We start from the raw sequence: 26,277 nt of genomic DNA, 5'->3' as shown, positions 1-26,277 counted from the left end.
CAGCATTGTTTGGCCAAGACATTGCTGGGTGTCCATGTACTGCGAGTAAAGACCTTGTGGTAAACTAGTTTTGGCAAACCTTATATTGACTTTGGTACACATCCTTGTGATTAAAAGCGGAAAACTGTACTCTTAATCTGGTGCCAAATGTCAATGTTTAGTGTGCCAATATCATTTCAACTTTGTGGTTGACAGACTTTGGCACTCTCACACAAGTCACAATAGACTAGCAACATGCTGATTCTCGTCAACAATCAATTCTATTAAGATAATTATTAGAGCCAATCAACTATTGTTGAGTCCTGCTAATAATCACAAGGTCTATACTTTATACAACATGAGCAAGGAGCAATATCTAATTACAGCGATATAAAAGAAAACTGCTACTTGATAACAGAGCTTAAACTTGCTGCTTTGGTTGTCATGTGCTCACTGGAAATACCAAATTAAGGAGCCAGATGATTGTCCATGCTTTCTAACTTAAATGTGGTATGTGGCCTTATATGCTTGTACTTTTGTCCACTGTTGAACCACCTTGCACATTCCATAAAGCCCTCTGATGGCATCAGCTTCAGTACATCAACTCCCTCTTTCAGAGCAGCATCAATCTAATCACATGCCACAAAAAGTCAAAAATCATTCAAGGAGGAAGTCGGGTCAGAGAGGATAAATGGACACATGGAGTAATGAAGTTCAGAAACTTACTTAAACAAGTGATGTGTATCAAAAAAAAATTACATCCCAATTTTAGGAATTCAGAATTCCCTTCTCTCTTCTCCAATTTGTCTCCTCAAACCTTACTATCGCATATATGGAAATTTCACTATAATTTTACATGACATTATGAATCATTCGAAGTATCTTATCCACACCAAACTACCTTTTATCTGTGGTACTCAAACCTGTCTCTGCTAAGTTGAATATTATCCTTGAGATGGACCCAGAGTGGCTTAAATATTGTCAGGTCAGTATTGTTTCACTTTCACTACATAAGAAGCTTGTGTAGACAGGTCATAGAATTTCAAAAGCATATGACCCAACTTACCCGTTCTCTTGCCAATGAATTGAACTTTTGGAGCAAAAACGCTTTGGGGTCCATTTGTCCAGGAGGCCTCCCAATTCCTATTCAAGGTTGCATTTATCAGCATATTAACAAATCTAACAAGCCATAAAAAAAACTAAGCAATTCAAACATACCAATTCTAAGGCGAGCAAAGTCTCTGTTCCCTCTAAAATGATTAATTACACTCTTCAGCCTGGAGTCACAATAGGAATAAGTGATAGGTCACTTCCACTGGGTAGAATTAAAATACAGAGCACTTCATATAAACCAAAAGAAGCAGATAGGCTTTAGTTTTAACTCTTTAAGTATAACACAACACACAATAGCAGATTTGTGACTCAACATTGTAACTTCCAAGAAACCAAGATCCTCAAATACTCTATATAGACTGCTATATTATAATTTAATTCTCTATAAGTAGAACTTAACCAGAAGAAAACATGGATATTCCCTTGCCCTATAAACAGCTCAGCTAACAAATTTTCAAATTACAGAGTATGCTTGTGTTAGTAAAGATTTCTTTTCTTTTTTAAGGCTCTATTACATGAACTATTTTTCTTCTTTTCTTACTTCCATAAATTAAGGTCTCATTTTAAATTTAAGCATCAAAAGCTAACCTCATGGAAAACTTTTAAGTAAGCCTTTTCTTTTTCTTTTCCTATTTGAATCATTAGGGGGGGGTGATTATTAATACAGTCCCCTAACAATCTTGGCTCAGGCGGAAGTGGAAAAATGGGCCTAATCATCCCAGCTAGAACCTAGTAGTATGCTTGCATTGGCAAAGATATGTAAATGTTAGCCCATGATATAAGACTGAAATAAAGACAACGACAATTTGATACTGAATAAGTGAAAATTTGATTGAATCAGTGAGTCGAATTGACATGACAACTGAACAGGAGATGCATCAATTCAATATGCATAAATGAAGATAATTGATGATTGTTTTGAACTTCTGATACTCTGAAAAAAAAAACAGCTATAAGTGAAACCCAGTAGTTTGAGAGCATACCCATTGTGACTGCTATGACCACCATTGTGTTGAAGCCGAAGTACGCCACATGGCAACTCCTGGTCATCATGGAACTGCAGATTGAAAAGAACCCTCAAATAGCACAGCTTGTCCAAAAGGATCATGTATGTTGAGCCAGGGGAAAAAAAGTAATGAAGTTAGCAATGATTGAGAATACATTACCACCATCACTCGATTTAGAGGTAGCTTGTAATATGCTGCTAGTGGACCTGTCTACAATCAAGCGAACAATGATTAGCACCAATCTCCTGAAACAGAAGCTTGATCACTTATTTTGAAGACAGAATCCATGAATGAAGCATCTGCTATTCTTGTACTGTAATAAGCAGAATATCATCTACATTCATTCCAAAATCTCAATAATAACACAACAGAGTTATAGGAAGCTGACTCACAGATTCGCCACATAAGTTCATGTAAGTCTGAGGTTTTGCTAGGAAAATTGGGACATTGGCAATGAACCCTAGGAACAGAATTACAGTTTTCAAATAAATTTTTGAGGAGGTCAAATTAATCAGAAACAGTTCTTTAGCTGGTAGCAGGTAGCAGAAGTAGAAAGAGAAGCAAAACCTTGGGCAAATAAAGCTTTACAATGGACATTATTGAGTGAAATGCCAAGAGAATCAGCAAGTGCATCAATCATTTCGAAGCCAACATTATGACGAGTGCCTTTGAATTTATCACCAGGATTGCCTAATCCCACGAAAAGCCATGGCAATGGAGGGTTAACACATGTACTCAAACTCCGTCCAACAGCACTGTTTTCTCTGCTCAACCACCTCAACATCAGCCAGCCTTCCTCGACCACCACGGATGACACCCAATGTACTGCTTTTGAATCCTACTGCACCTTGAGGGCTACAAATATCGCATACCAGGCATATAACATCACAAACTCCGCATCATAAAGGGTAACAAATCAATTGTTGTCATTTTCATAGTTCCGTCCTAACATTTAAGGGTTATAAAGAGTAGTTTGCAACACATTAGTCATTCTATATAACTCACTTATCAAATCAGGCTCCAAAAATCGCATAAATTTTTTCTTGCTTGAGAAAAACAATGCAAATTTCACAAACAAAAACTCTAGCAACAAAATAGCTCGTTATAATCTAATCACTAAGTTTGGTAATTATAATCAAAAGTTCAATAGTCCACCTTATAACAGTTAGAAAAACCCTGAATCAAATTAACGATAAACCCTATATTGTGAAATTGATATTGATGATTTTACAAAAACTAATAAAAAATAAAATACCTCGGAGCTGTTTCACTGGAGGAGAGAAAGCTCAAAAGGCGCTTCAGTAAGTTTCAATTGTGGAGTGGGTTGTGTGGGAGAAGAGAGGTGCAGTAGTCCAGTGAAAAGCTTGAAGGTGAGAAGAATGAGAACATAGGATGAAGATTAATGCCACGGACATTACGTCAACCGTCAGATCTGCATAATATCAACGGTTTTTTATTCTTCGACGGAGTAATGTTAAGAAGTGGCTCCGTATCATTTAAGTTTCACAAATTTTCGTACTTGGGCGTTGCCGGCCACACCGTATGACCGAGATTGCTTAGGGTGCGTTCTATTCACTTGATTTTTACTTATCTGAACTTATTAGCCCTTATTCACTACAAGAAAAATCACTTTTCGTAGCGATTATTTCGTAGCAATTGTTCATTCGCTACAATATGCAAGTATGTTTGTGAAATAATTAAGGATGTCGTATCATTTTTACAATCGCCATGGTTTTCCCATATAAAATCGATACGGAAAGCATAATAATACATATCAACACTATTTTTACATATTTATATAATTTTGAGAAATCGTATCATTTACAATCGCCACTAAATCCTAAAAATCGATACGAAAAGTCTTTTCAACACTAGATATATAAATATTGTTTGACAAATAATAAATAAAATATGTAACACCCCAATAATTCTCTCTTTAAACATGTGAGGACCCTGAACAATATTCAAGAGAATTACTGACGTGCTACCGCCACGTATTCAAACGTTAATGCTTTATTAGAAAAAATAGCAGCGGAAAAACTAAATCAGTTATAAATAAGTTTCAAAACCAACGAATGAAACCAAATTAAGTCATACAACTTGAAACCATTAAGGCCCTTATTCAAAACCCAATAAAAGTAGTAAGTGATTAAATTCAGTGTTCAAATAAATTCAAACCCAAAAGAAATAGTGTTGAATTAAAATAAATTCAAACTTGCAAAAGAAATAAAATGCAAACAACCAACTCTCTACTCAAGATCCCACAACCCTGATGAATGCTGCATGTGTAAGAACTTGTGGTAATTCTGCTCCCCAATATTACAAGTGTAAAAATTGGATCGTCACAGGGTCATTGAAAGGCGAAGGCCATGACCAAAGAAAGACACACAAAGCACGCAATCAGCAAAGCTGAGTACATACAAGCTGCGAAATAAATTAAGAAATCCATAACATGCTACTAATAATCAATCATCATGCATCATTAAATTATAGACTCAACACACGACTCAACTATTTATATTACTAAGACTCCATTAATTTATAATAGGTAAATCATTATTTTTATTCATTGGATTACGCAATAGACAAGGTTGTCCAACCCATGCTCCATTTGGAACATCAATAAAAGAAAAACCCCATGCCTCATTTCGGAAACATCAATAAACATCCAACGACCACGGGCGCGACTCCGTGACCGTAGTTAGTATGAGATCTCACCTAACTCCTAGTTTTGAAAAATATTTGAAATAAGAGACTCGTAGATCAGACGCCCTCGAGAAAAGTACACGGCTAATACCCCATGTACCCCAATCCCTGATTGTCATTACTCCAGAAGTGCACCAATCCAGAGTTTTATTGCTCATCCATCTTGCACTTTACGTGATTTACAGGTTTAGACTTGGTGATGACTCATATGCATAACAATACAATCAATCCAATATCAATTCAATCAAGTAAAACAACTTTTCAATTTCAATTCTTGATTTATTAGTGGCAAACAACATTTATTATTTATTCCTTTACTACCTCGGTGTATAAACACCTTGAGTGCATAAGGCACCCCAAAACCTTAACCTCGTCTTAGAAGACTTAAATTCTTCCTTTACTCATCCTGCTTGCATAATCATGAATGAGTAATAAATTAATCATTACACCAATCATATACCTTTGCCTCTAAGCGCACCTTGCATAATTAGAGCACAAATAATACTTACAATATAAAATAGTGCACGTCATACGAAATTCACAATGTATAACCAAACAATTTAACTCAATCATCCCTATACGTGATACTAAGTTCTCGATCCATCGTCCTTAAGCATGCACCTAAAAGAAAGGTTTCGTAACTTGTACGTACCTTGAGCAAACGAATTGGTATGCCACTTTACTAACTAGAAATCACCTTCAATAAACTCCTCTCCTAAGCCAAATAATAACATCTCAATCAATACCCAATCAATCAAATTTACAGCAATACTAACTTACTTTAAAACCTTCAAAATCCAAATCAAACAACACTTTAAAACCTTCCCTTTAGTTAAAATTAAAGGCTTATATATAGTTCTTTTAATTTTCTTCATAAAAACCTTAAAATACACTCTTATACATGAAATTACATCAAGTTCAAAGTCTAATAAAAATCTGAAAATTATATAAAAACCCCTAAAAATCTCCCTTTTTAATGGGTGATTAAACCCTCTTTATAAAACATCAAAAGTAGTACTTAGAAACTATTTCCAACACTTAAAACTTCAATAAAAACATATATTTATGCTTAATTAACTTTAAACATAATTAATTTTATTAATCAAACTCAAGGATAATATTTTAAGTATAAAAAAACTTCGTTAAAATCAAAAACTGCCCGAAAATCATATTTAAAGGCTGAATTTGGCAACGAGAGGGTGGTGATCATTACCAAAGGTAGTATGGCTTTCTTAAAACGTTGTTTCCACATGAAAAACACTACTTTTTCATCAAAATCGGATGAGTTCAGAATCTGATCGGGATTAAAACAGGATTAAAATTAACGAACGAAAATCTAAAAATTAAAACACGAATCTACGTGTTCAAAATAATCTGGAATTAAGTTAAACTAATCAGTAGTTATAATCACCAAAATTTCAAAACATCATTACTATAAAATCCCTAAATCAATTGTTCATAAAAACCCTAAAATTATGATTTTCAATAAATTGAAACCCTAGGTTTATAATTCATAAAATATGAAATTTATAACATAAATATAATCTGAAATTTATAATCTTTATACCATTAAAATATAATTTGATACTAAAAATATAATCATTATACTAAAATCAAAACCCAAAACAATTAAATTAACATTAAGCAAAATAATGAAACAAAGGAGGATGAAAATAAGACTAACCTTTTTGTGTGGGAAATTTTTGGAGATTCATGGGGTATTTATAGGAGAGAATTATTGTAGGGTAAAAATAAAGATTGGGCCTCATAAAAATAATGGTTCGATTAAGTAAACAAATGGGTTAGGCTTGTGTGATTGGACATAAATTGTAGAATAAAGGTGCATAAAATAATTTGTTCAAATAATTTTCGACCCAGATTAATAATTTGAAACTTTTGAAATTAAATTATGAAAAATAACAAATAAATATTATAAATAAAATAAATTTTCATTTATAAAATATTTAAAAATACGGGGGATTACAAAATATGTCATAGCTTATTGGTGAAACATTTAATATAAGAGTTTGAGGTTGCATGTTCAAATCTTGTAAAGATCATACGCATGTTTTTTTTTTGAAGAAAATGAGTTAAACATTTATAGCAATTGTAATCGCTACAATAATCACCACGATTGGATGTAGTTTTTCGTACCGATTATTGAGGCCAACCCCAGCGATATTGAAAACCACTACTAAAGGCTAAGGCAACGGGGGATATTGTATCGAATGACCATTCGTTGGGAAAGCTTTTTGTTGCAATTACAATCGATACTAAAGGTTAAAATAATCGCTACAAAAAGGTTATTTTCTTGTAGTGATTATAACTTATTTAAGTTATAATTTAAACTTGGGTAACACTGATTAATCCTTATCACAACTTAACTGTACTTATTTTTTCTTAACTTATCTTATCTGAACTTATTTACCCTTATATGAACTTATCTAAACTTATTAACCGTGAAATAAGTGGAAATAAGGTGAACAAAACAGGCCTTAGTCGCATCGAGGGTTATTTGATCAGGAGTTACTCGATCGGTTAAGGGTTACTCGATCATAGGTTGCCTAATTGGTTTAGGGTTATTTGTTAAGTTTTTTTTTTTTGGTGTGTCAGCCGGCCACACGATGTGCCCAACCATACTGAATACACGCTAACCAATCGAGTAACCCCAAAATAAGTAACCCTTGACCGATTGAGTAACTCCAAAATAAGTAACAACCCTTGAGTCCTTGACCAATTGAGGACCCCCGTAACAAGTAACTCTAACCGACTGTGTAACCCCTTAATAAGTAACCCCATTCACAAAAAAAAAGTAGTATTTAAGTTTTGTAATAAAAGAAAATATATTCTAATAAATAAATGTCATACGTAAATTTACAGATATAATAATTATTCTTCCAAAAATCTTTTTTTTTTTTGGGTAAAGTTGTAGGAAATTAGCTCCAAAAAAAAAACTTTTTTTCTCCATAATTCTCAAAATGTTCATCATTTTGCCCAAAATTATGTAAAATATAGTTTATTATAATTTTCGTATGATCTTTTTTCATAAATATATATACGTATGTTTTGATTTCTTTACCTGAAATAAGCTAATTTGGTTTGAAGTGTTTGAAGTTTATTTTGGTTTATGTTAAAATTTTCTTATCTAGATTGGTTTGAATTGATTGTGGCTAAACTTAAATCTCAAATTGTACACTATATACATTAAAATAAACATAATCAATTGACATCTTGTTCGATTTATATTAATTAATGTGTGCTTTAAATGTATTATCTTCTAAAAATCTAACATGAAGTTAAAGATACATGCATGCTGATTAGAAAAAGAAAATAAGAAAATATAGTACTCCCTATTTATGATGTGATCCTTTTTTTTTATTATTATTAATTTTTTTAATATGGTCTAATTTGGACAAGTAATAAAAATAATGTGAAAAGAGCAACTAAACAAGGTCATGTTGCCTTTGCATGGGATTGTCATGCAAGTATGCAACACAAACAATGAAGTAGAACATGTTACAAATTATAATATCAATTCATTGGAGTTGCAAGGATGTAGTGTGATATTGATTTGAATAAAGATTAAGCATAACTTGTACAAGTGATGGACTTGAACAGATAATAATTAAGCCTAATTTGCACGAGTAAAATATTTTTAAGGATAGAAAAATTAAAATATTAGGAAATGCTCCTCACGAGAGGAATTTCTAATGCATTTGGAAAAAAAAATTGTGAAAGTCACTATATTACTCTCAAAGGTCTCAATAATAAACACACACTATTATTATTATCAAAAAATAAACACACACAAAAATTTGAAGTAGGAAATAATTGGTTTAATGGATTTATATGAGAAGGAGTGTTCATATACATAAGGAAGTACATGAAAATAAATTTAAGAGATTAATCGTTATATAGACATCTCTTGTATGTACATAAAACTAATTTTATCGAATGAGCAATATACTTGTAATATTTTTTGGGTTACAAAAAAAATATAGTACAAGCACTCTGTAGTGATGATTCCCAAAAGAAAAGAAGATTAAAGAAAAGAGGAGAAAATACATAATTAAGGAGTGAAATAAAGATAATGAGTAGGAATTAGGAAAATAATACTCCGTAATACAATTAAAAAAGATTAAGATAGGACAGTGGGGTGTGATAGGGGTGGGTAGGAGTAATTGATGAGCTGGAAAAGGAAGCAAAATATAGAGGTGTGTTTAGATTTCCCTCCAAAAACACAAGGCAAAGAACTGGAGAAGAAAAAGGCAGAGTGAGTGAGAAAAAATAAAAAAGAATGAATGATTGAGTGTGAACCAATGAGGTGTAACATGGGCCTACTAATTATTTATAATAATCTAAAAATAAAATAAAAAAACCCACCCATTTATGATTCCACCCTCTTAAAACCCTTTTTTCTCTCTAATCCCCAAATATCAATCTTCATCAGCCTCCTCCTGTTTTCTTTGTTTCTGCTCTTTTTTCCCCTTTCCACTCTCATCTCCTCTCCTGCTTCCATCCATCCATCCCCTGCTCCTCTCTGGTAAAAGAGAAAGAGAGCTCAAAACCCTAGAAATGGAGGGCGAGATCCAACTGGCGGCTCTACTCGGCCCCGACCCGGCCCCCTTTGAGACCCTGATTTCTCACCTGATGTCCTCCTCCAACGAACACCGATCCCAGGCTGAATTAGCCTTCAATCTCTGCAAGGAATCCGATCCCAATTCACTCACCCTCAAACTCGCTCATTTGCTCCAGTTCTCTCCTCACCTCGAAGCTCGCGCCATGTCCGCCATTCTTCTTCGTAAGCTCTTCACTCGAGACTCCATGTCCGATTCTTCTTCCTCTTCCTCTTCCTCTTATGTATGGCCTCGTCTCTCCCCCTCCTCTCAATCCTCCATCAAGTCTATCCTCCTCGCCTGCCTCCAACGCGATGACGCCAAAACCATCTCCAAGAAGCTTTGCGACACCATTTCCGAGCTCGCTTCCGGTATCCTTCCCGACAATGGTTGGCCCGAGCTTCTCCCTTTTATGTTCCAGTGCGTTTCCTCCGATTCTCCCAATTTGCAGGAGTCCGCTTTCTTAATCTTCGCCCAGCTCTCTCAGTTTATCGGCGACACTCTGGTGCCTTTCATTAAGGACCTACACGCCGTCTTCTTCAACACTCTCTCCAATTCTCCTAGTTCCGATGTTCGAATCGCCGCTTTGAATGCTGTTATTAACTTCATCCAGTGTCTCGAAACTTCCGGTGATAGGGATAGGTTTCAGGACCTCTTGCCGGCGATGATGAGGACCTTGACTGAGGCGTTGAATTCCAGTCAGGAGGCTACGGCTCAGGAGGCGCTCGAGTTGTTGATTGAGCTTGCTGGTGCTGAGCCTAGGTTTTTGAGAAGGCAGCTTGTCGATGTGGTTGGCTCTATGTTACAGATTGCCGAGGCCGACCAATTGGAGGAAGGAACCAGGCATTTGGCTGTTGAGTTTGTCATCACTCTCGCCGAGGCTAGGGAGCGGGCCCCCGGGATGATGAGGAAGTTGCCGCAGTTTATTAGTAGGCTGTTTGAGATACTGATGAAGATGCTTTTGGATATTGAGGATGATCCTGCTTGGCATAGTGCTGAGATTGAGGACGAGGATGCGGGTGAGACTGGCAATTACAGTGTTGGACAGGAGTGTCTTGATCGTCTTGCCATCGCTCTCGGCGGTAACTCTATTGTTCCGGTCGCATCTCAGCTGTTGCCTGCTTATCTATCTGCTCCTGAGTGGCAAAAGCATCATGCTGCTCTCATTGCTCTTGCTCAGATTGCCGAGGGTTGCGCTAAGGTAACAGTGCTGTCTGTCTAAATTATACTTGTTATCATGCCTCATAATTGTTATCATGCCTCATAATTGTGCATCTGATTCAGTATGCTTATGGAATCTAGTATGCTATTTCTGTGTTGTAGTTTTTTGATTATTACTTGTATTGTTTTACAATATGTATTGTTTAATTTGATGTTCTAGGTGATGGTTAAAAATTTGGAAGAAGTAGTGAATATGGTTTTGACTTCATTCCAAGATCCTCATCCACGAGTAAGGTGGGCAGCAATCAATGCAATTGGGCAGTTGTCTACTGACCTGGGTCCAGATTTGCAAATGCAGTACCACCAGAGAGTTCTTCCAGCATTGGCTGGCGCTATGGACGACTTTCAAAATCCTCGAGTACAGGTTGGTTAGTACTTAGTTGCATAATTTTTTGCATTGATTTGTAAGCTTAATTTTGGTCTCCGAGAATTACACTCAACATCAAAGGCTCTCTTGAGTAATCACCTTGTAAATAATTTCACAAACTACATGTCAACTGAGGGAGATTGGCATATTGCCATATTCAAGCTAATACTTTGTATATTTAAGAACACTTAAAAATTGTGCAGAGTAGAATAACATACATGCATGAAGATTTACTGTTCTGCATATAAACTATCAACATTATGCAGGCACATGCTGCTTCAGCTGTCCTTAATTTCAGCGAGAACTGCACTCCGGATATCTTAACTCCTTACATGGATGGGGTGGTGAGCAAGTTACTTGTTCTATTACAGGTAAATTCAACATCTGCATTTTTTGCATTCCTCCCCCCCCCCCCCCCCCAAACCACCACGACGATATAATAATAGCTTATATGTTGCTAAGCCTCTTGGTTATTTTGATTATCACTTTGTTTATGTGAACAATTGCACATCAATTCAGAATGGAAAACAATTGGTTCAAGAGGGAGCCTTGACTGCATTGGCATCAGTCGCTGATTCTTCTCAGGTGCCTCTGCAACTAAAGTTTGTTTGATTAGATTATATTGATATGGAGAACAAGATTTTAACATGATGAAATTGGCAGGAGCATTTCCAAAAATATTATGATGCTGTCATGCCTTACTTAAAGGCTATCCTGGTAAATGCAACAGACAAATCTAACCGGATGCTTCGAGCAAAAGCAATGGAATGCATTAGTTTGGTTGGTATGGCTGTTGGCAAGGAGAAGTTTAGGGATGATGCTAAACAGGTTTGTTGAATCATATTGGACTATTACTTTTTACAGTCAGATAACTGGAAGCTGGTATGGTTGTGATATCTCCACAGCAATTAATTCATGTGCATTTTCCAGAGTTTTCATTGTTCTTATAAAAGCATATGGCACTCTTTTCAGTTATGTTTCATTCCTTTCTTAGTTCTGTTATTGGCGAATTTTTATTCTTCTAGTATAAATGAAAAAAAAAATCTGATATAGTAGCAAGCACTTTATCTTTGTCATATAATTTGATGCCTGAACTCTAGGGATGTCAAATTTTTCCATTGCAGCACCACCAATTGCACTTTTCTTGTTTTATTTAAAAAAAATGGCCCTTTTTTTTTTTGGTCAACTGAGGCTTAGTTCTTTGTCTTGGTGTTAACTTATTCGAATTGTCTACTAGGTCATGGAGGTGCTTATGTCACTGCAAGGATCCCAAATGGAAGCTGATGATCCTACAACAAGTTACATGCTACAGGTAAAGTTTGCTTGCTTCTTAAATCACATTTTTATGAACTTGCTTGATAGAAGACTCCTAATGTAACTTTTGGGTGCTCAATTATTTTGTAGGCTTGGGCTCGACTATGCAAATGCCTAGGGCAGGATTTCCTTCCTTATATGAGTGTTGTTATGCCTCCTCTTCTTCAGTCTGCTCAGCTTAAACCTGATGTCACCATCACCTCTGCTGACTCTGATAATGATATTGAAGACTCCGATGATGAAAGGTACCTTGCTCTTGTCATATATAGTATGTCTGTTTATTTTACAAATCTTTGTTTGTAACTTGTGACTCCCCCCCTCTATTTTTATCTTATAATTACTGTCCCTTAAAAGAAGTAATTAGATTACCAGCTTGGCTCTGCATCCAGATGTAGGTTTAGTAAAATTGCAGCTGAATGCTTATCTTCTTCCCTATGGCACTATTTAGGCTAAAAAAAAACTTTGAATTTTTCCTTTTCCATTTCCCAAAATATATGTGTATAGTTATGCACTTGTTTTGCAGCATGGAGACCATAACACTTGGAGACAAGAGGATAGGGATCAAGACTAGTGTCTTGGAGGAGAAAGCAACTGCTTGCAACATGCTATGCTGTTATGCTGATGAATTGAAGGAAGGGTTTTATCCTTGGATTGATCAGGTTTGTCTCTATTTTCTACAAAATTAATACGAAGTATTTTTTATTGAGAGGATATATTGACTATAACTGTTTCTATGCAGGTGGCACCAACTCTTGTTCCTCTCCTAAAATTTTATTTTCACGAAGAAGTTCGAAGAGCTGCCGTTTCTAGTATGTAGTTATCTCGGTTCCTGGATTGACACCTTCTGACAGACGTATGTGACAGTTTTTGGAATTATATTCTGAGCTCTTACTATCAAACATTTGTCTCTTTTACAGTTATGCCTGAATTATTGCTCTCTGCAAAACTAGCTGTGGAGAAAGGACTTGTTCAAGGTCGCAATGAATCCTATGTCAAGCAATTATCTGACTACATAGTACCAGCCTTAGTTGAGGCCCTGCACAAGGTAGTTTTTCATAGCTGTGGTGGTTTCTGTGTTCATGATGCTCGAAATTTACGTGATCCCTAATTTCCAAATAATTTGCAGGAGCCTGATGTTGAAATTAGTGCTAGCATGTTGGATGCATTGAATGAGTGTATACAGGTAAGCTAGATTATCATTGTTTTTTTGAAAGCTGAGTCAGTGTTGTCTTCTGAATCTATGTTCTGAATGTAACTTTGGTTTTGGTATCCCAAAATCCTGATCAACATACAGCTCACCAGTTTTATAGTGTCTACTAAATATGAGTCATCATCAGCTTGTCAACAGTAATCTGAATATGGATCATAGTTATCATGAATATTACACATGAATTCACCCTCATCACTAAGCACATTCTGATAGAGAGAAGGCCATTGCTTCATCAGAGGGATTATATATGTATATATAATAAAAATAAAAAAAATTAAATTATGGACGAAATAATAGGCTGGAATGAATATTGTACATGTGAACTAATTGTTTTTTAAGATCATACTGCACTTTCCTTTTGCATCTGTTCTTTACAAAATGCTTCTAATCCATCTCATTTCTTCACCAGGTTTCTGGAACCCTTTTGGATGAAGGTCAAGTCAGAGCAATTGTGGATGAAATTAAGCAGGTCCTCACTGCTAGCTCCAGTAGAAAAAGAGAGAGATCAGAGAGGGCTAAAGCAGAGGATTTTGATGCTGAAGAGAGTGAGTTACTTAAAGAGGAAAATGAGCAGGAGGAGGAGCTATTTGACCAAGTATGTGACAGTGCCTTTTTTTTTTCAATATGTCTACAAGTATTTCTTTAATTGTTTCAGTATTTCTTTATCTGTTTCTTGTATGGAACATTCTCCATATACAACACAATTAAGGAGAGTTTTGTCTGTGATTTAGGTCGGTGAAATCTTGGGAACATTAATCAAAACATTCAAGGCCTCCTTCTTAGCCTTCTTTGATGAGCTGACTTCGTACCTGACTCCTATGTGGGTAAGTTTCTTGCTGAATATCTAGATATGTATCTAAGAAAGCTGTTAGTGTCTATCCCATTTTGCGAGAGACCATGGTTTGTGTGGGCTAAAGTTGAACTGCTTCTAAACCACATGGCTCAATATCAATTAACATATTGCTCATGTGCATTCGTTCATCAATTCATGTTTTTGTCTTCTTTCTTCTGGTTAATGACCTCTCCCTCTCTGGCAAACTTGTGTGTTTGAAAGGGGGAAAATACCTGAAACCTGATTGTGCTTGAACCCTAATTATTAAAATTCAATCGGTCCATCTCTGATTAGACTTTACCTTTTGGGTCAAGCCCTGTGAAGAACGATTATATTACTATGTTGCATAATTTGAAGGTACTGCTGTCAGTAGTTGCTCATGTTTGATTTTAAATAGTGTTTGAGAGATTGCAAGTTGGCGTTGAGTAAGTTTTGTCAACATAGTAAAGTTTTTTAAGTCTTATACAAGACCTTTTAAGGCCCTGTTTTTCTAATCTTGAGTCCTTGACTCTGTTTGACAAGTTCAGATAAATTCACTAAAACTATTCTTCAAACCTCAAACATACTTGTTTTTCCAATTGTGACCTGTTATACTACTTTGGAATCTATGGTTCTTGTCAAACCTGAGCATATTCTCACTCAATTCATAAAGTATAGCTGGCCTATCCCTACCCATTTGATACATGTAATTAAGAAGATAGGAGTGCATCTCATGATTTCATCATTGTATGTAGGGCAAAGACAAGACAGCGGGAGAAAGAAGGATAGCAATATGTATATTTGACGATGTTGCTGAGCAGTGTCGTGAAGCTGCTCTCAAGTAAGTTTAGCATCTCAGCCTTTTGTGGCCAAAGTTATGAAAGTTGACTGTAAATTGTCACAAATACTTATCTTAAAAGTAACTTTGTTTCATGTGTAATCTTGTACTCTTGCTAGATAACTCTTAATGTGTACTTAAATAATATCTTTCATGAGATTCACATATACAACTGGTTTTAATGGTCAAAGGTGTGCATTGGAGCCTGAAAAGGCATGGTGTAACTTTTTATAAAATGGAGTATTATGACATGCCATTATTCTGTCAGATATTCTAATTTTTGTTTTTTGTGGGGCAGATATTATGACACATACTTGCCTTTCTTGTTTGAAGCCTGCAATGATGAAAATCCAGATGTCCGACAGGTGGGTGCTGCATGCATTATTTATTGAACCATAGTTTACTGTGCCGTTTGTTCTCACTTCATGCACTTGACTTTATTTAGGCTGCTGTCTATGGACTTGGCGTGTGTGCAGAGTTTGGTGGTTCAGTTTTCAAGCCACTAGTGGGGGGTAGATTTCCACCTGCTTTCTTACCTTTGATGTGCATATCCCTTCAAATGGAATTAAATTAATTTTTTTTATTTTTATTAAACAGAGGCCCTCTCAAGACTAAATGCTGTCATCCAGCATCCTCATGCCCTCCAGTCTGAAAATATTATGGCATATGATAATTCAGTATCAGCTCTGGGAAAGATATGTCAATTTCATAGGGATAGCATTGATTCATCACAGGTTAGTTTTGTTAGATTTTCCAATTAGGTAGGCTTTTTTATTTTTATTTTTATTTAGGGTTTAGGATAGGCTTTTTTATTTTTATTTTATTATTTAATTTTTTTATTTTTTGTGTTGTACAAGCTTCATATCTGACTTTTTTGAAGATGTGCTTTGATCACATTAAGTTTATTCTATTGTCATGCCGAAGGCTCTGTGATGTGCTGTGTTGTATTCCTTGTGTGATATAATTGTAGCCTTTGTAGGTGTACTGGACAAATGGTGTATGTTTAGCATGCTTGTAGTAATGATATAGATGTTTTGTGCATGTGGCGTGGGAGGTGAAAACGAGCAAGTGTTTTTTTATTGAATCAAAACTTAAGAAGCATAATAAATTTAATTATCATATCCTTGGGTTATTGTGCATGGTATAAGAGAGTTTCTGTGTCATATGCCTTTTGTTTCATGGCATTCTTGGTTTTGCAACTTATTATTTGCTTCATATTTGATGCAAATAATGAGTTGATGCAACTTATTAATCCACATCTCATGTTAATTTTAATGCTGGGATAGTGTCTTGTTTAATATGGGATTGTCATCAATTATTCATATGCTGGCTTACTCCTGAGGTTTCCCTCTGGTCTTCTGCAGGTTATTCCTGCATGGCTAAGCTGTTTGCCCATTAAAGGCGACTTAATTGAGGCCAAAGTTGTTCATGATCAGCTTTGTTGTATGGTTGAAAGGTGAGCATTGAAGGTCTGCAACCTTGTCTATGCACTCCTGTTCAATAACAAAAGTCTTAAATGTTACATTTGATTGCCTTTAGGTCTGATGTGGAACTCTTGGGACCCAATAATCAACATGTACCTAAGATATTTCTGGTCTTTGCAGAGGTATGTCTCTGCTCTAAAATCTTACTGCATACTGACTCTGAAATATTATATTGGTACCGTTTGTAATTGCACAGGCCCATACAAGTTATCTTGTCACCAAGGTCCTGTAACTGTAAACTTCTACATACTGAATTTTGTGAAAATCACTCTGCTGGTCATCAGAGTGTTAGATTCCCATAATAATTTTATTGTTTTGAATCCATATAGCGACTGATTGAGAGTGAATGTCTTTAATAGGGTGTAATGACTAGTAACCATGATAACAAACGTGGCCCGTAAAAAAACATCAACACATAAATTCTTAGGAAGATTCTATTTGCCGCCACTCTTAAGCTCCAAGTTCTATTCAGAAATCAGAATTCAGATTCTTTCTATGTTGATTTGAAGAAACCTGTATCAATTTGTAATTACTATAGCAGTTTCTTGAAGAAGCTTCTTCAGATCTCCTTTTCCAGGCTGGATAAGTTGATTCTTCATTAGCCTTTTGTCTTTAATGTCCAGCTGCGTCCTGAGTTGGATGATGCCATAGGTTAGTGGAATCTTTTTTTCAGCTTTGCAGTGCTAGTTGTTCTCTGTCTATTGTCTCAGGCTAGAGCACGGCCTTGTTCTGTCTCTTGATTGCCACCATGAGTGGTATTCTTTGGGAGGCGCTGCCAGATCTGCATTACTACATTCTCTACGCCGTCTCTTCACCTTGAGACATTTATTCTGATTGTTTGTGTGCTCTCTTTACTCCCTCCTTTCATGTCTTGCCTCCTGCTCTATAACCTCTTCCGTTCAAAGGTTTGTCTGTCTGTTGATTGTCCTTTGTTTGCTAAATTCCTATTGTCCACTTGGCCTTTTAGCGAAGTCCTATTCTTCAAATGAGTATCTTTTCTGTTTTATTTTAAAATTTGGCTCTGTTTCTTTATATTTTTTCTTTGTTCAGTTTTAGGTGGTTCTAGTATTTGGTTTGCATTTCTCCCTGGCAGAGTTTTAACTTTGAAGTAGTATTATATGTAGTATTATTTCTGCCTCCCGTCAAGGGTTATAAGAGAGTTGTCTTTGATTGAGCATGGGGTTGGATAATTTGTGCTGTGTCTAGTGGTGGAACTAAAATAGGTTTTTTGTTGCTTTTTTCTCTCTCATCTGTTTCATCCTAGGCTCTGGTATTCATCCGCAAGGATGATTAGGTTTTGAACTTTTTTCACTAGCTCACCTTGTTTCTTTCCTAATACAAAGTGTTTAAGAGGATGTAATGACTTGGGCAGGAATGTCTTCATAGGGTGGTGTAATGAACTGACTTTCTGGGATTATATTTTTTGATTTAATAATGCAAGTAAATAAAGATTAAAGCTTGGATTTTGATTGATAATGGTTGAATGGTTACAAAAGATAGGATAATAGCTTAAGGCTATCAATCTTCAAAAGTGAGTTTAGCTCACAACTCTCCAAGGAGTGACTTGAGGTCACAACTCTCAACAAGTTTCATCCAATTTTTGCCTAATCTCTTTCTTTCCCCTTACCTCTCTATTTATACTAAGGGCTATTAACCCTACTAAACTAATATTACTAGAATGCCCATACTACCCCTCTAGGTTAGTCTATTACAGGTGGTCCATGCTAACATTGTACAAGTAGCTGTTTAGTATATGTTTGCACCTTTATGTTTCATCATCAAATTATAATCACAATTGTATGATTTCAGTAATTGTAGTTGTAAACGATTTTTATTTGGATGGTGTATAATACTTTGCACAATAGTAGCCAATTTATAAACCAAAATTGTTGTTTGTTTAGGTTCTTTGTGCTGGTAAAGATTTAGCAACAGAGCAAACTGCAGGCAGAATGGTCAATCTGTTGAGGCATCTCCAGCAAACTTTACCGCCAGCTACATTGGCTTCAACATGGTCTTCACTGCAACCACAGCAGCAGCTTACTTTGCAGTCAATCCTTTCATCCTAGGTTTCCAGTTGAGAAAGATTCTGATCATCACAACTTGATTCCTGTGTTTTGCATGCAATAGCTACATATTCTTTGTCAACATGCATCACCTCTTCATTCATTTGTGAATGTCACATTTGCTCAGGCATCTCTTGGTGGTCGAGGGTCCACAAGGTGCTTTTATAGATATAATGCATAGTTATAGTGTTGTATAGTGAAAGGTGAAGGAATTATACATCGGTCTCTGGATTAGAGAAGTTTTGGGATGATATTGCATTGGGAGGTTTCAAGAGTCGTCAAAGGAGGTGATTCTTGATGCAGTTTTGGCCAACATATTACTTAAATTTTTATTCGTTAAGTATTCTCGATTGTAATTTGTAATTTTTTCGGGGAAGTTTGAATAATTAGTGTGCCTAAAAGAGTGAAGTTCCTGTTTGCAGTCTGAAATTTTGGGCGTAATTGAATTATGGTAACTTGTTGATTCTGCACCTTGGATGATCCATCTAATTTATGTGCACATTGGATGTATTTGAAATTTTTGGAAAGAATTATTCATGCTATGGTTTGAACAAGTTAGGAAAATGGGTTAAATAAAGGAAGAGAGATTCGTGGGCAGGTGCATTGCATGATATGCATGCATGCATGCATGCATGAATGAATAGGCTATGGAATTGTAAAATAATAGTCTTGTGTTTATTATTTCATGGTTTTGTTCCAAGGACTATATCATTATCAGAACGAATCAGTTATAATCGGTGATCAACTCATATCCAAAGACTCGTGCCCTTCAACACATTTGGTCGGTCACCCGACATATATTTATATTGTTTATTGATTCCTTTCCTCCTTTATCTTTATTTTCACTTGATTTTTTTTATTATAATAATTATAATATAAGACTAATTAGTTAATTTAGGGAGACCAAATTGCGTGCCACCACGATAATAATCGCCTTGACCCAGTTCTGTAAAATGAATATGAATGTTGCCTCTTTCTTAGTCAGGTCCCCACTCCACCACCCCCCACCGCCCCTGCTCCCCACCTCCTCTTCTACAAATTTATAACTTGTACTCGTACTAATTCTTTTAAAGTTATTTGTTCTCTATTTTTTAATATCATCCTTAAATATTTAAAACAAACTAAGCTATCCTAATATTGTGTTTTGTTTTATGTTTGATAGCTTATACACGCAATTATTCAACCATAAAAGCCTTTCACCTTGTCACTTTTTAGAAGATGATGATGGGTTTGATCTATATCTAAATAAATGATAATCAATTTTTTACCTTCTCATTATTTAGTCATTGCTAAGGAATAACTGCTAACTCCATTAGCAGAACAATGGGAAAAACAGCTAAATTATTTTACTATGAATGATCTTATGCTACAAAATTATAAAACCCTATCACTAATGAATGATAAACTCAAGAAACAGTCCCTGGAATCCTTTAGGCGCACACCTGACACAGAGGCTACTTAATTAGTGGTTACACGAATGAAATTCTGCCTACTAATGGAGCTAGTACGTACTATCATTAACAAACGTGAAGCAGTCAAACAGAGAATGTCTGTCTGTGTAATGATAATAAAATTAAATGAGTATCAGCTCGAAAGAAGAGGGAGAGCACGAAGTCTTTTATTCTAATGAAAGAGAAAATTATGATTTGTTTACTCATTCCATTGACTCTTAATAACTTCTAAAATTACATTACATATTATGAACAAGGAATGCAAAAGACGAGGCACCCACGATCATCTTCATTACTGTACTACGGTCTACGGTGTTTGTATATAAACCATTTTGCATTTGTTTCTTCTCCAAGTCTATCTTAAGCTTGCTACTTGCATTTTTCTTTTGCCCTCATTTCTGAGATTAATAATTCTTTTTTGCAAATGGAATTTCAATTCCAGCATAATAAAGAGAGCAAACTGAAACAGACATGTAATAAGGTGAAGAGCAGCAGCAAAACTCCCACCAAGAATAAGTTTGTGGGTGTCAGGCAGAGACCGTCTGGGAAATGGGTTGCAGAAATCAAAAACACTACTCAGAAGATAAGGATTTGGTTAGGCACCTTTGACACAGCTGAGGAGGCTGCTCTGGCTTATGATGAAGCCGCTTGCCTCCTTCGCGGTTCCAACACACGAACCAATTTTGTCAATACTCCATCCTCAAGCAATGCCAACTCTGCTCTCTCTCGTAGAATCAGAAACCTAGTCAATCAGAAAAAGAGCTTGATCAGAAACAACCACCAATCACCTCCAACTCCTCCAATAATCACATCAACCGCTGATAATGTTGCAAATGCTAGCTTGGTTCTCAGCCAAGCCGTCAATTTTACAGGTCAATTACTGGATGAAAATGCATATAGGCCAGATGTAAGCGGACAATTTGATTGCTCGTGGGCATTTCCCCAGCAGTTCCCTCCTCCGATTCCTGATGATGATTTGGAAATGTTCACAAAACAGCTCACCTTCACAACATCAATTGAAGCTGGAGGGATGATGAGCAATGCCAATGAGGTAGCTATGCTAGAATTCGAGCGCATGAAGGTAGAGAGGCAAATATCAGCATCACTCTATGCAATGAATGGAGTGAATGATTACCTGCAGAGTGTTTTCAATGCATGCGACTCAAACGATGATCCTAGCTGGGACCCTCCCATGCTCTATCATAATTTTTGCCTTGGTTAGATGTTTGGTTGTTTTTCCTACATCGTACCAGTTTTCTATTTAATTCACTTACATATGTATAGCCACTGGGAAACATAGGAAGACAGTATCTCCCTAAATATGACAGCAAGCACTGTTGATTATCTAAAACCAGGTTCATTGCTTGTTTGCTTCCTTCCTTCTAGTTTATAATTTAATTTCTTCAAAGTAAGGGAGTTGCAATTAGGGAATATGTGAATTTATACAGTAGATCTAAATGTATTATGTTCTCATTTATGGATGGGCTGATATTTATTTCTGTTCTCACTGTTATTTTTCCCCCCTGCTTTCCAAACATTCTCATTTCATGGTTGAGCGGTGAGTTACGCATCATTATCACAGATTATTCACAGGAACAGAACGGTACCTGCAAGCAGATTGTCATTTTTTTTTTTTGTTAACAAACTAGGTTTCTAGGTAGTCACAATTTCACATTATTGTCAAGAAACAAACACAGTACTAGCATATTACTCCATAGCACTTACACGTTGTTATCTTGTCTGAGAGAACATACCTTCACGTCCCCAAACTTACCTAGACCAAAGCAGCTGTAAATGAGTGAACATCAAATCAAGTGTGTCCTGCATCAGAAATTCCATTCAACAGCCTCAATAAAAAGAAAGCTTACATGCTGAAAAGCTAAACCCTTTGTACTCTAGAGTTGAAACCTAGGAGCTAGTAAGTGAAAAGATTAGTTAGAATTAGACACTTGGCAGGAGAACAAAATGGATGAATTAAGAGAGCCTACATATGTTAGGATAGACTCACATAAGAGAACATGAGGTGGGAGGAAGTAAATTTAGAGAAACAGCTACTACTAGTTTAAATGTGACTTGGTCATGAAACAGATACTACATTTGAGGAAAATCATTCAGTTCAACAAGACAGACATGTATCCACTACAGGAGTTGATATTCTATAATTTCATTGCATGGAGCACTAAAAGATTAACACTTTGAAAAATTAACAGTCGACACAGTGACTAGGGCATTCAACATATCCTCTCCATGAAAATTCAGATTAGTATTCTTCCTCTTCCTCTTCATCATCCACTCCTTCAGCTCCAACTTCTTCATAATCTTTCTCGAGAGCAGCCAGATCTTCACGGGCTTCAGAAAACTCTCCCTCTTCCATGCCTTCACCAACATACCAATGAACAAATGCTCTCTTGGCATACATGAGATCAAATTTGTGGTCAATCCGTGAGAAAACTTCTGCTACAGCAGTGTTGTTGCTGATCATACACACAGCTCGTTGCACCTTGGCAAGATCACCTCCTGGTACGACTGTTGGAGGCTCATAGTTGATACCACATTTGAAGCCAGTTGGACACCTGCAGAAACAAAAGAGGAGTAAAAACACTGAAATCCTCTGGTTTATTTAAAAATTGATGCTAATCTTGAAGCATTTACCAGTCAACAAACTGAACGGTCCTTTTGGTTTTGATGGTAGCAACAGCGGCATTAACATCCTTAGGCACAACATCTCCCCTGTACATGAGGCAGCAGGCCATGTACTTTCCGTGCCTAGGATCACACTTAGCCATCATGCTGGAGGGCTCAAAAACTGCGTTGGTTATCTCAGGGATGGAAAGCTGCTCATGATATGCTTTCTCAGCGGATATGACAGGGGCATAAGACGAAAGCATGAAGTGAATCCGGGGGTATGGCACCAAATTTGTCTGGAATTCAGTAATGTCAACATTGATGGCTCCATCAAACCTTAAGGAAGTTGTCAAGGACGATATGATCTGAGATATTAGACGGTTCAAGTTGGTGTAGGTCGGCCTTTCAATATCCAATGATTTACGACAGATGTCGTAGATAGCTTCATTATCCAATAGCACAGAAACGTCAGTGTGTTCGAGCAGGGCATGGGTGGAGAGGACACTGTTATATGGTTCAACAACTGCTGTTGAAACCTGGCATTAGAACAAGTCTATTGGTTAATCATGAAACAAATACTACAGGCACTCGTAGTTTATATATGTAGGTACTTAAAAACACAAAGAGGAGGAAAGACATGGAAACCTGAGGTGAAGGATAAATGGTGAAGCCGAGCTTAGACTTCTTTCCGTAATCAACAGATAGGCGTTCCAACAACAAAGAGCCTAAACCAGAACCGGTACCGCCACCCACAGCATTAAAGACCAAGAAGCCTTGTAAGCCAGTGCAGTTGTCAGCCAATTTCCGGATTCGGTCAAGACACAAGTCCACAATTTCTTTGCCAACTGCAATTGTAAAATTAATTAATACAAGTAGTCCGTAGTAGAAGTAGATTAAGATTAAGATTAAGAAATACGAGTATTAAGATTAAAGATTGGGTTACCAGTATAATGGCCCCTAGCAAAGTTATTGGCAGCATCCTCCTTTCCAGAAATAAGCTGCTCAGGATGAAAAAGCTGGCGATAGGTGCCGGTTCGGACCTCGTCAATGACAGTGGGTTCGAGATCCACGAAGATGGCTCGAGGGACATGTTTGCCAGCGCTGGTCTCGCTAAAGAATGTGTTAAAAGCATCATGCCCAACACCTACTGTGCTATCACTGCATATGCATTTATATTCACCCGGCAGGAGAAGGAGGAGGAGGAGGAGCAGCAGCAGCAGCAGCAACAACAGCAACAGCAACAACAACAACAACAACAACAACAACAACAACTGATTTCGTCAATTCCAATTTTGGTAAATTGTATTCCTAGATCGAATAAATAAACAAACAAAGCATACCTGGGCATCAAACCATCAGGTTGAATGCCATGTTCAAGGCAATAAAGCTCCCAACACGAATTACCAACTTGGATACCGGCTTGACCAATGTGTATGCTTATTATCTCTCTCATCTCTCTCTATTTTGTTATTCACTATCAACTCAATAATCAAGATCCCTCTTCTTCTTTCTACTTTCTACTCTACTTTGCCTTTCTGATATTTTTATTTTCCACTTGATTATAACACCTACAACTCCTTTCTTTTCTTTTTATCATTTATTATTTTAATTTATTTTTATATTGTCACAGCTCACTAACCCAACCGACGGACGTTGGATTTTTTTTACGACTATTTTTCCTCTTTTGGTTTTGGCTCTTCTTTTTTCTATCAGATTCAGATCTTACAGCCCATATTGCCTGCTCCACTTTACACTTTATTTCATCCGTTTCACTAAGAATATTTTATATCTCACAAATAATACCCCAAAGTTACGAGTAATTTGGACCGGAGTTAGTATTATCCTTTCGCTATAATTTGTAATTCTTTTTTATACGGTATATAGTTAGCAATACACTTATCGTCCTTCTAACTGTCTAAAATATTGTGTCAACTACAAGTGTTATTATTTTTAATATAATGAGTGGATTAATTTTATTAATCAATATACTACGCACATATGTTGATATACAACAATCCCAACAAATAAAGATGTGTCTTGTACATTGAAACAAATATTTAAGTATATTTTCATTCTTATTTAGAGGGAATGTCACCATGTTGTATATTTATATTACCTCATTTAATGCTTATTATGTAGGGGACACCTACACTTAAACCAAGCATCATATATTCAATCATTTTATTATAATAAAACTCTTTAATATCTCCAATTATCCATTTAATATTTTGGTTAATAATCCTATGAGTTATACAACGAGCTTCAATAAGTATTTTCATTCCTATTTTAGTCTAATAACAATTGCGGAACAAACATCTATTAGCTTTATTAAGAAGAGACAAGAAAACAAAACCAAAAAAGAACAACAGTGATGGTAGGATGAAAGAGTAGGACCCGGGCGCCATATGGCGACAGCATTAAATGGGCCCCCGCTGCTCACAAATCAATCTCAAATGAATTGGGCCAACCCGCAGTAACTTTCACTAAAAGGACCTTTCATCTCACCTTGGATGTACTGCGCTCATTAACAACATTCTGCTTTTATTTCATCAATTTATTTTTTTCTTGAACTAAAAAAAATTAAAAGAAAAAAAAAAAAAGATTGGCAAGTTGATGTCTAAGTAGGATAATATCTGAAGGAGTTATGTCTTCGTCGTGTGCAATTACTAGATATATAATTGGATCAAATTATGGAGATAATTAAGTTCGTACATTTGGGTCATCGTTTTGCCATAGCTAGAGGTACTAACGATCTTTGGACTAGTAAAATAGCCCAAAGCCCAATTGGACGGATCCTATAAGGTCACACAAAGGGGCTAGATCGAGCATTAGAGGACGAGGCCCATCATGGCCCTCATCACTCTAGATGGCCGGCCATGCAGGGGATTAAGAGGTTTTTGGGCTTCGTGCCCTAGTCTAATTATAATAAGATTATAAATAGACTAGGTGCCTAGGTTTGCAAGGAAGTAAGGAATTAACTGATCAGTGTGATCAAACCCTAATTAGCAAACACGAAACCCAACCCCTCTCAAAGTCCTCTCTCTCACGGCTCTCTCCTCCTCCTAGGCGCCGGTGGTGTGTCGTGGTGGTGGTGGTTCGTGCGGTGGTCGGTTGTCCGTAAAGGTGGTGATCGCGGTTTTCCTCAATCACTCGACCAATCTAGTATTGGTGGACGGCTCGTTCGAATCTCGTGGACTAAGTAGAGGAGCAACGCTTGGGGCTCTATTCTCTCCCTGATTTGCCTGTCGAATAGCTTCGTGGAATTCACGCGTCAAAGGTATGATTATGTGTCTTGTGTGTTATGCATGTGATCTTGGGATTGGTACTTGATTGAATATGATTCATGTTTTTCCGCTGCGTAGTACCTATAAACTCCTATAGTGGTATCAGTTAGCCTCTTGCATGAACGCGCTAGATCATAATTATACGATTATTTGATGTCTAAGTTAATTTTATAATCAATTAAGAGGGA

The 26,277-nt window shown here is 36.4% G+C and overlaps 3 protein-coding genes and 1 pseudogene across 4 annotated transcripts; 2 read left to right on the top strand and 2 right to left on the bottom strand.

Moving 5' to 3' along the window:
- Positions 1-224: 224 nt before the first annotated feature.
- On the bottom strand, positions 225-3,517 carry LOC145628353 (peptidyl-tRNA hydrolase, mitochondrial-like). Of its 2 annotated transcripts, XM_081680638.1 has the most exons (8): positions 3,355-3,512; positions 2,667-2,954; positions 2,492-2,559; positions 2,259-2,309; positions 2,076-2,149; positions 1,198-1,256; positions 1,046-1,122; positions 225-608 (listed from the first exon to the last, which is right to left on the bottom strand). In XM_081680638.1, the coding sequence occupies exons 2-8, from the start codon at positions 2,881-2,883 to the stop codon at positions 447-449; spliced, it is 708 nt and encodes a 235-aa protein (XP_081536764.1). In that variant the 5' UTR covers positions 2,884-2,954; positions 3,355-3,512; the 3' UTR covers positions 225-446. The 2 variants fall into 2 exon arrangements, with proteins under 2 accessions (XP_081536764.1, XP_081536765.1); XM_081680639.1 differs by lacking the exon at positions 2,492-2,559 and having other exon boundaries at positions 2,259-2,305; positions 3,355-3,517.
- Positions 3,518-9,298: 5,781 nt separating this feature from the next.
- LOC145628350 (uncharacterized) lies at positions 9,299-19,293 on the top strand. The gene is made up of 20 exons (XM_081680633.1): positions 9,299-10,622; positions 10,803-11,006; positions 11,276-11,380; positions 11,529-11,594; positions 11,673-11,837; positions 12,247-12,321; positions 12,414-12,568; positions 12,847-12,982; positions 13,063-13,132; positions 13,241-13,368; positions 13,450-13,506; positions 13,943-14,128; positions 14,265-14,357; positions 15,100-15,185; positions 15,481-15,547; positions 15,628-15,694; positions 15,780-15,916; positions 16,547-16,638; positions 16,722-16,788; positions 18,568-19,293. Exons 1-20 carry the CDS (start codon positions 9,381-9,383, stop codon positions 18,730-18,732), a joined length of 3,363 nt encoding a protein of 1,120 aa, XP_081536759.1. The 5' UTR covers positions 9,299-9,380; the 3' UTR covers positions 18,733-19,293.
- A 1,042-nt stretch (positions 19,294-20,335) lies between these two features.
- LOC145628349 (ethylene-responsive transcription factor ERN1 pseudogene) lies at positions 20,336-22,224 on the top strand (annotated as a pseudogene).
- A 29-nt stretch (positions 22,225-22,253) lies between these two features.
- On the bottom strand, positions 22,254-24,487 carry LOC145628348 (tubulin alpha-5 chain). Its single transcript, XM_081680632.1, has 5 exons — positions 24,146-24,487; positions 23,749-23,963; positions 23,451-23,650; positions 22,833-23,341; positions 22,254-22,753 (listed from the first exon to the last, which is right to left on the bottom strand). The coding sequence occupies exons 1-5, from the start codon at positions 24,256-24,258 to the stop codon at positions 22,441-22,443; spliced, it is 1,350 nt and encodes a 449-aa protein (XP_081536758.1). The 5' UTR covers positions 24,259-24,487; the 3' UTR covers positions 22,254-22,440.
- Positions 24,488-26,277: the final 1,790 nt, after the last annotated feature.

The sequence above is a fragment of the Chenopodium album genome, chromosome 4 (assembly GCF_948465745.1).
Source record: "Chenopodium album chromosome 4, dcCheAlbu1.1, whole genome shotgun sequence".
Lineage (NCBI taxonomy): Eukaryota > Viridiplantae > Streptophyta > Magnoliopsida > Caryophyllales > Amaranthaceae > Chenopodium > Chenopodium album.
This window is presented reverse-complemented; position numbering and strand designations above follow the sequence as displayed.

What these genes read in the sequence shown, in the direction of transcription:
- LOC145628353 (XM_081680638.1), bottom strand. Translation starts at nt 2,883, where the DNA reads ATGTTGAGGTGGTTGAGCAGAGAAAACAGTGCTGTTGGACGGAGTTTG. An exon ending in CTCTAAATCGAGTGATGGTG is followed by an intron (nt 2,150 to 2,258) that starts GTAATGTATTCT and finishes TTCAATCTGCAG; the next exon opens with TTCCATGATGACCAGGAGTT. An exon ending in GGTCATAGCAGTCACAATGG is followed by an intron (nt 1,257 to 2,075) that starts GTATGCTCTCAA and finishes TTGTGACTCCAG; the next exon opens with GCTGAAGAGTGTAATTAATC.
- LOC145628350 (XM_081680633.1), top strand. Translation starts at nt 9,381, where the DNA reads ATGGAGGGCGAGATCCAACTGGCGGCTCTACTCGGCCCCGACCCGGCC. An exon ending in TTGCCGAGGGTTGCGCTAAG is followed by an intron (nt 10,623 to 10,802) that starts GTAACAGTGCTG and finishes TTGATGTTCTAG; the next exon opens with GTGATGGTTAAAAATTTGGA. An exon ending in CGTACCTGACTCCTATGTGG is followed by an intron (nt 14,358 to 15,099) that starts GTAAGTTTCTTG and finishes CATTGTATGTAG; the next exon opens with GGCAAAGACAAGACAGCGGG.
- LOC145628348 (XM_081680632.1), bottom strand. Translation starts at nt 24,258, where the DNA reads ATGAGAGAGATAATAAGCATACACATTGGTCAAGCCGGTATCCAAGTT. An exon ending in TGCTAGGGGCCATTATACTG is followed by an intron (nt 23,651 to 23,748) that starts GTAACCCAATCT and finishes TTACAATTGCAG; the next exon opens with TTGGCAAAGAAATTGTGGAC. An exon ending in ACCGTTCAGTTTGTTGACTG is followed by an intron (nt 22,754 to 22,832) that starts GTAAATGCTTCA and finishes TTGTTTCTGCAG; the next exon opens with GTGTCCAACTGGCTTCAAAT.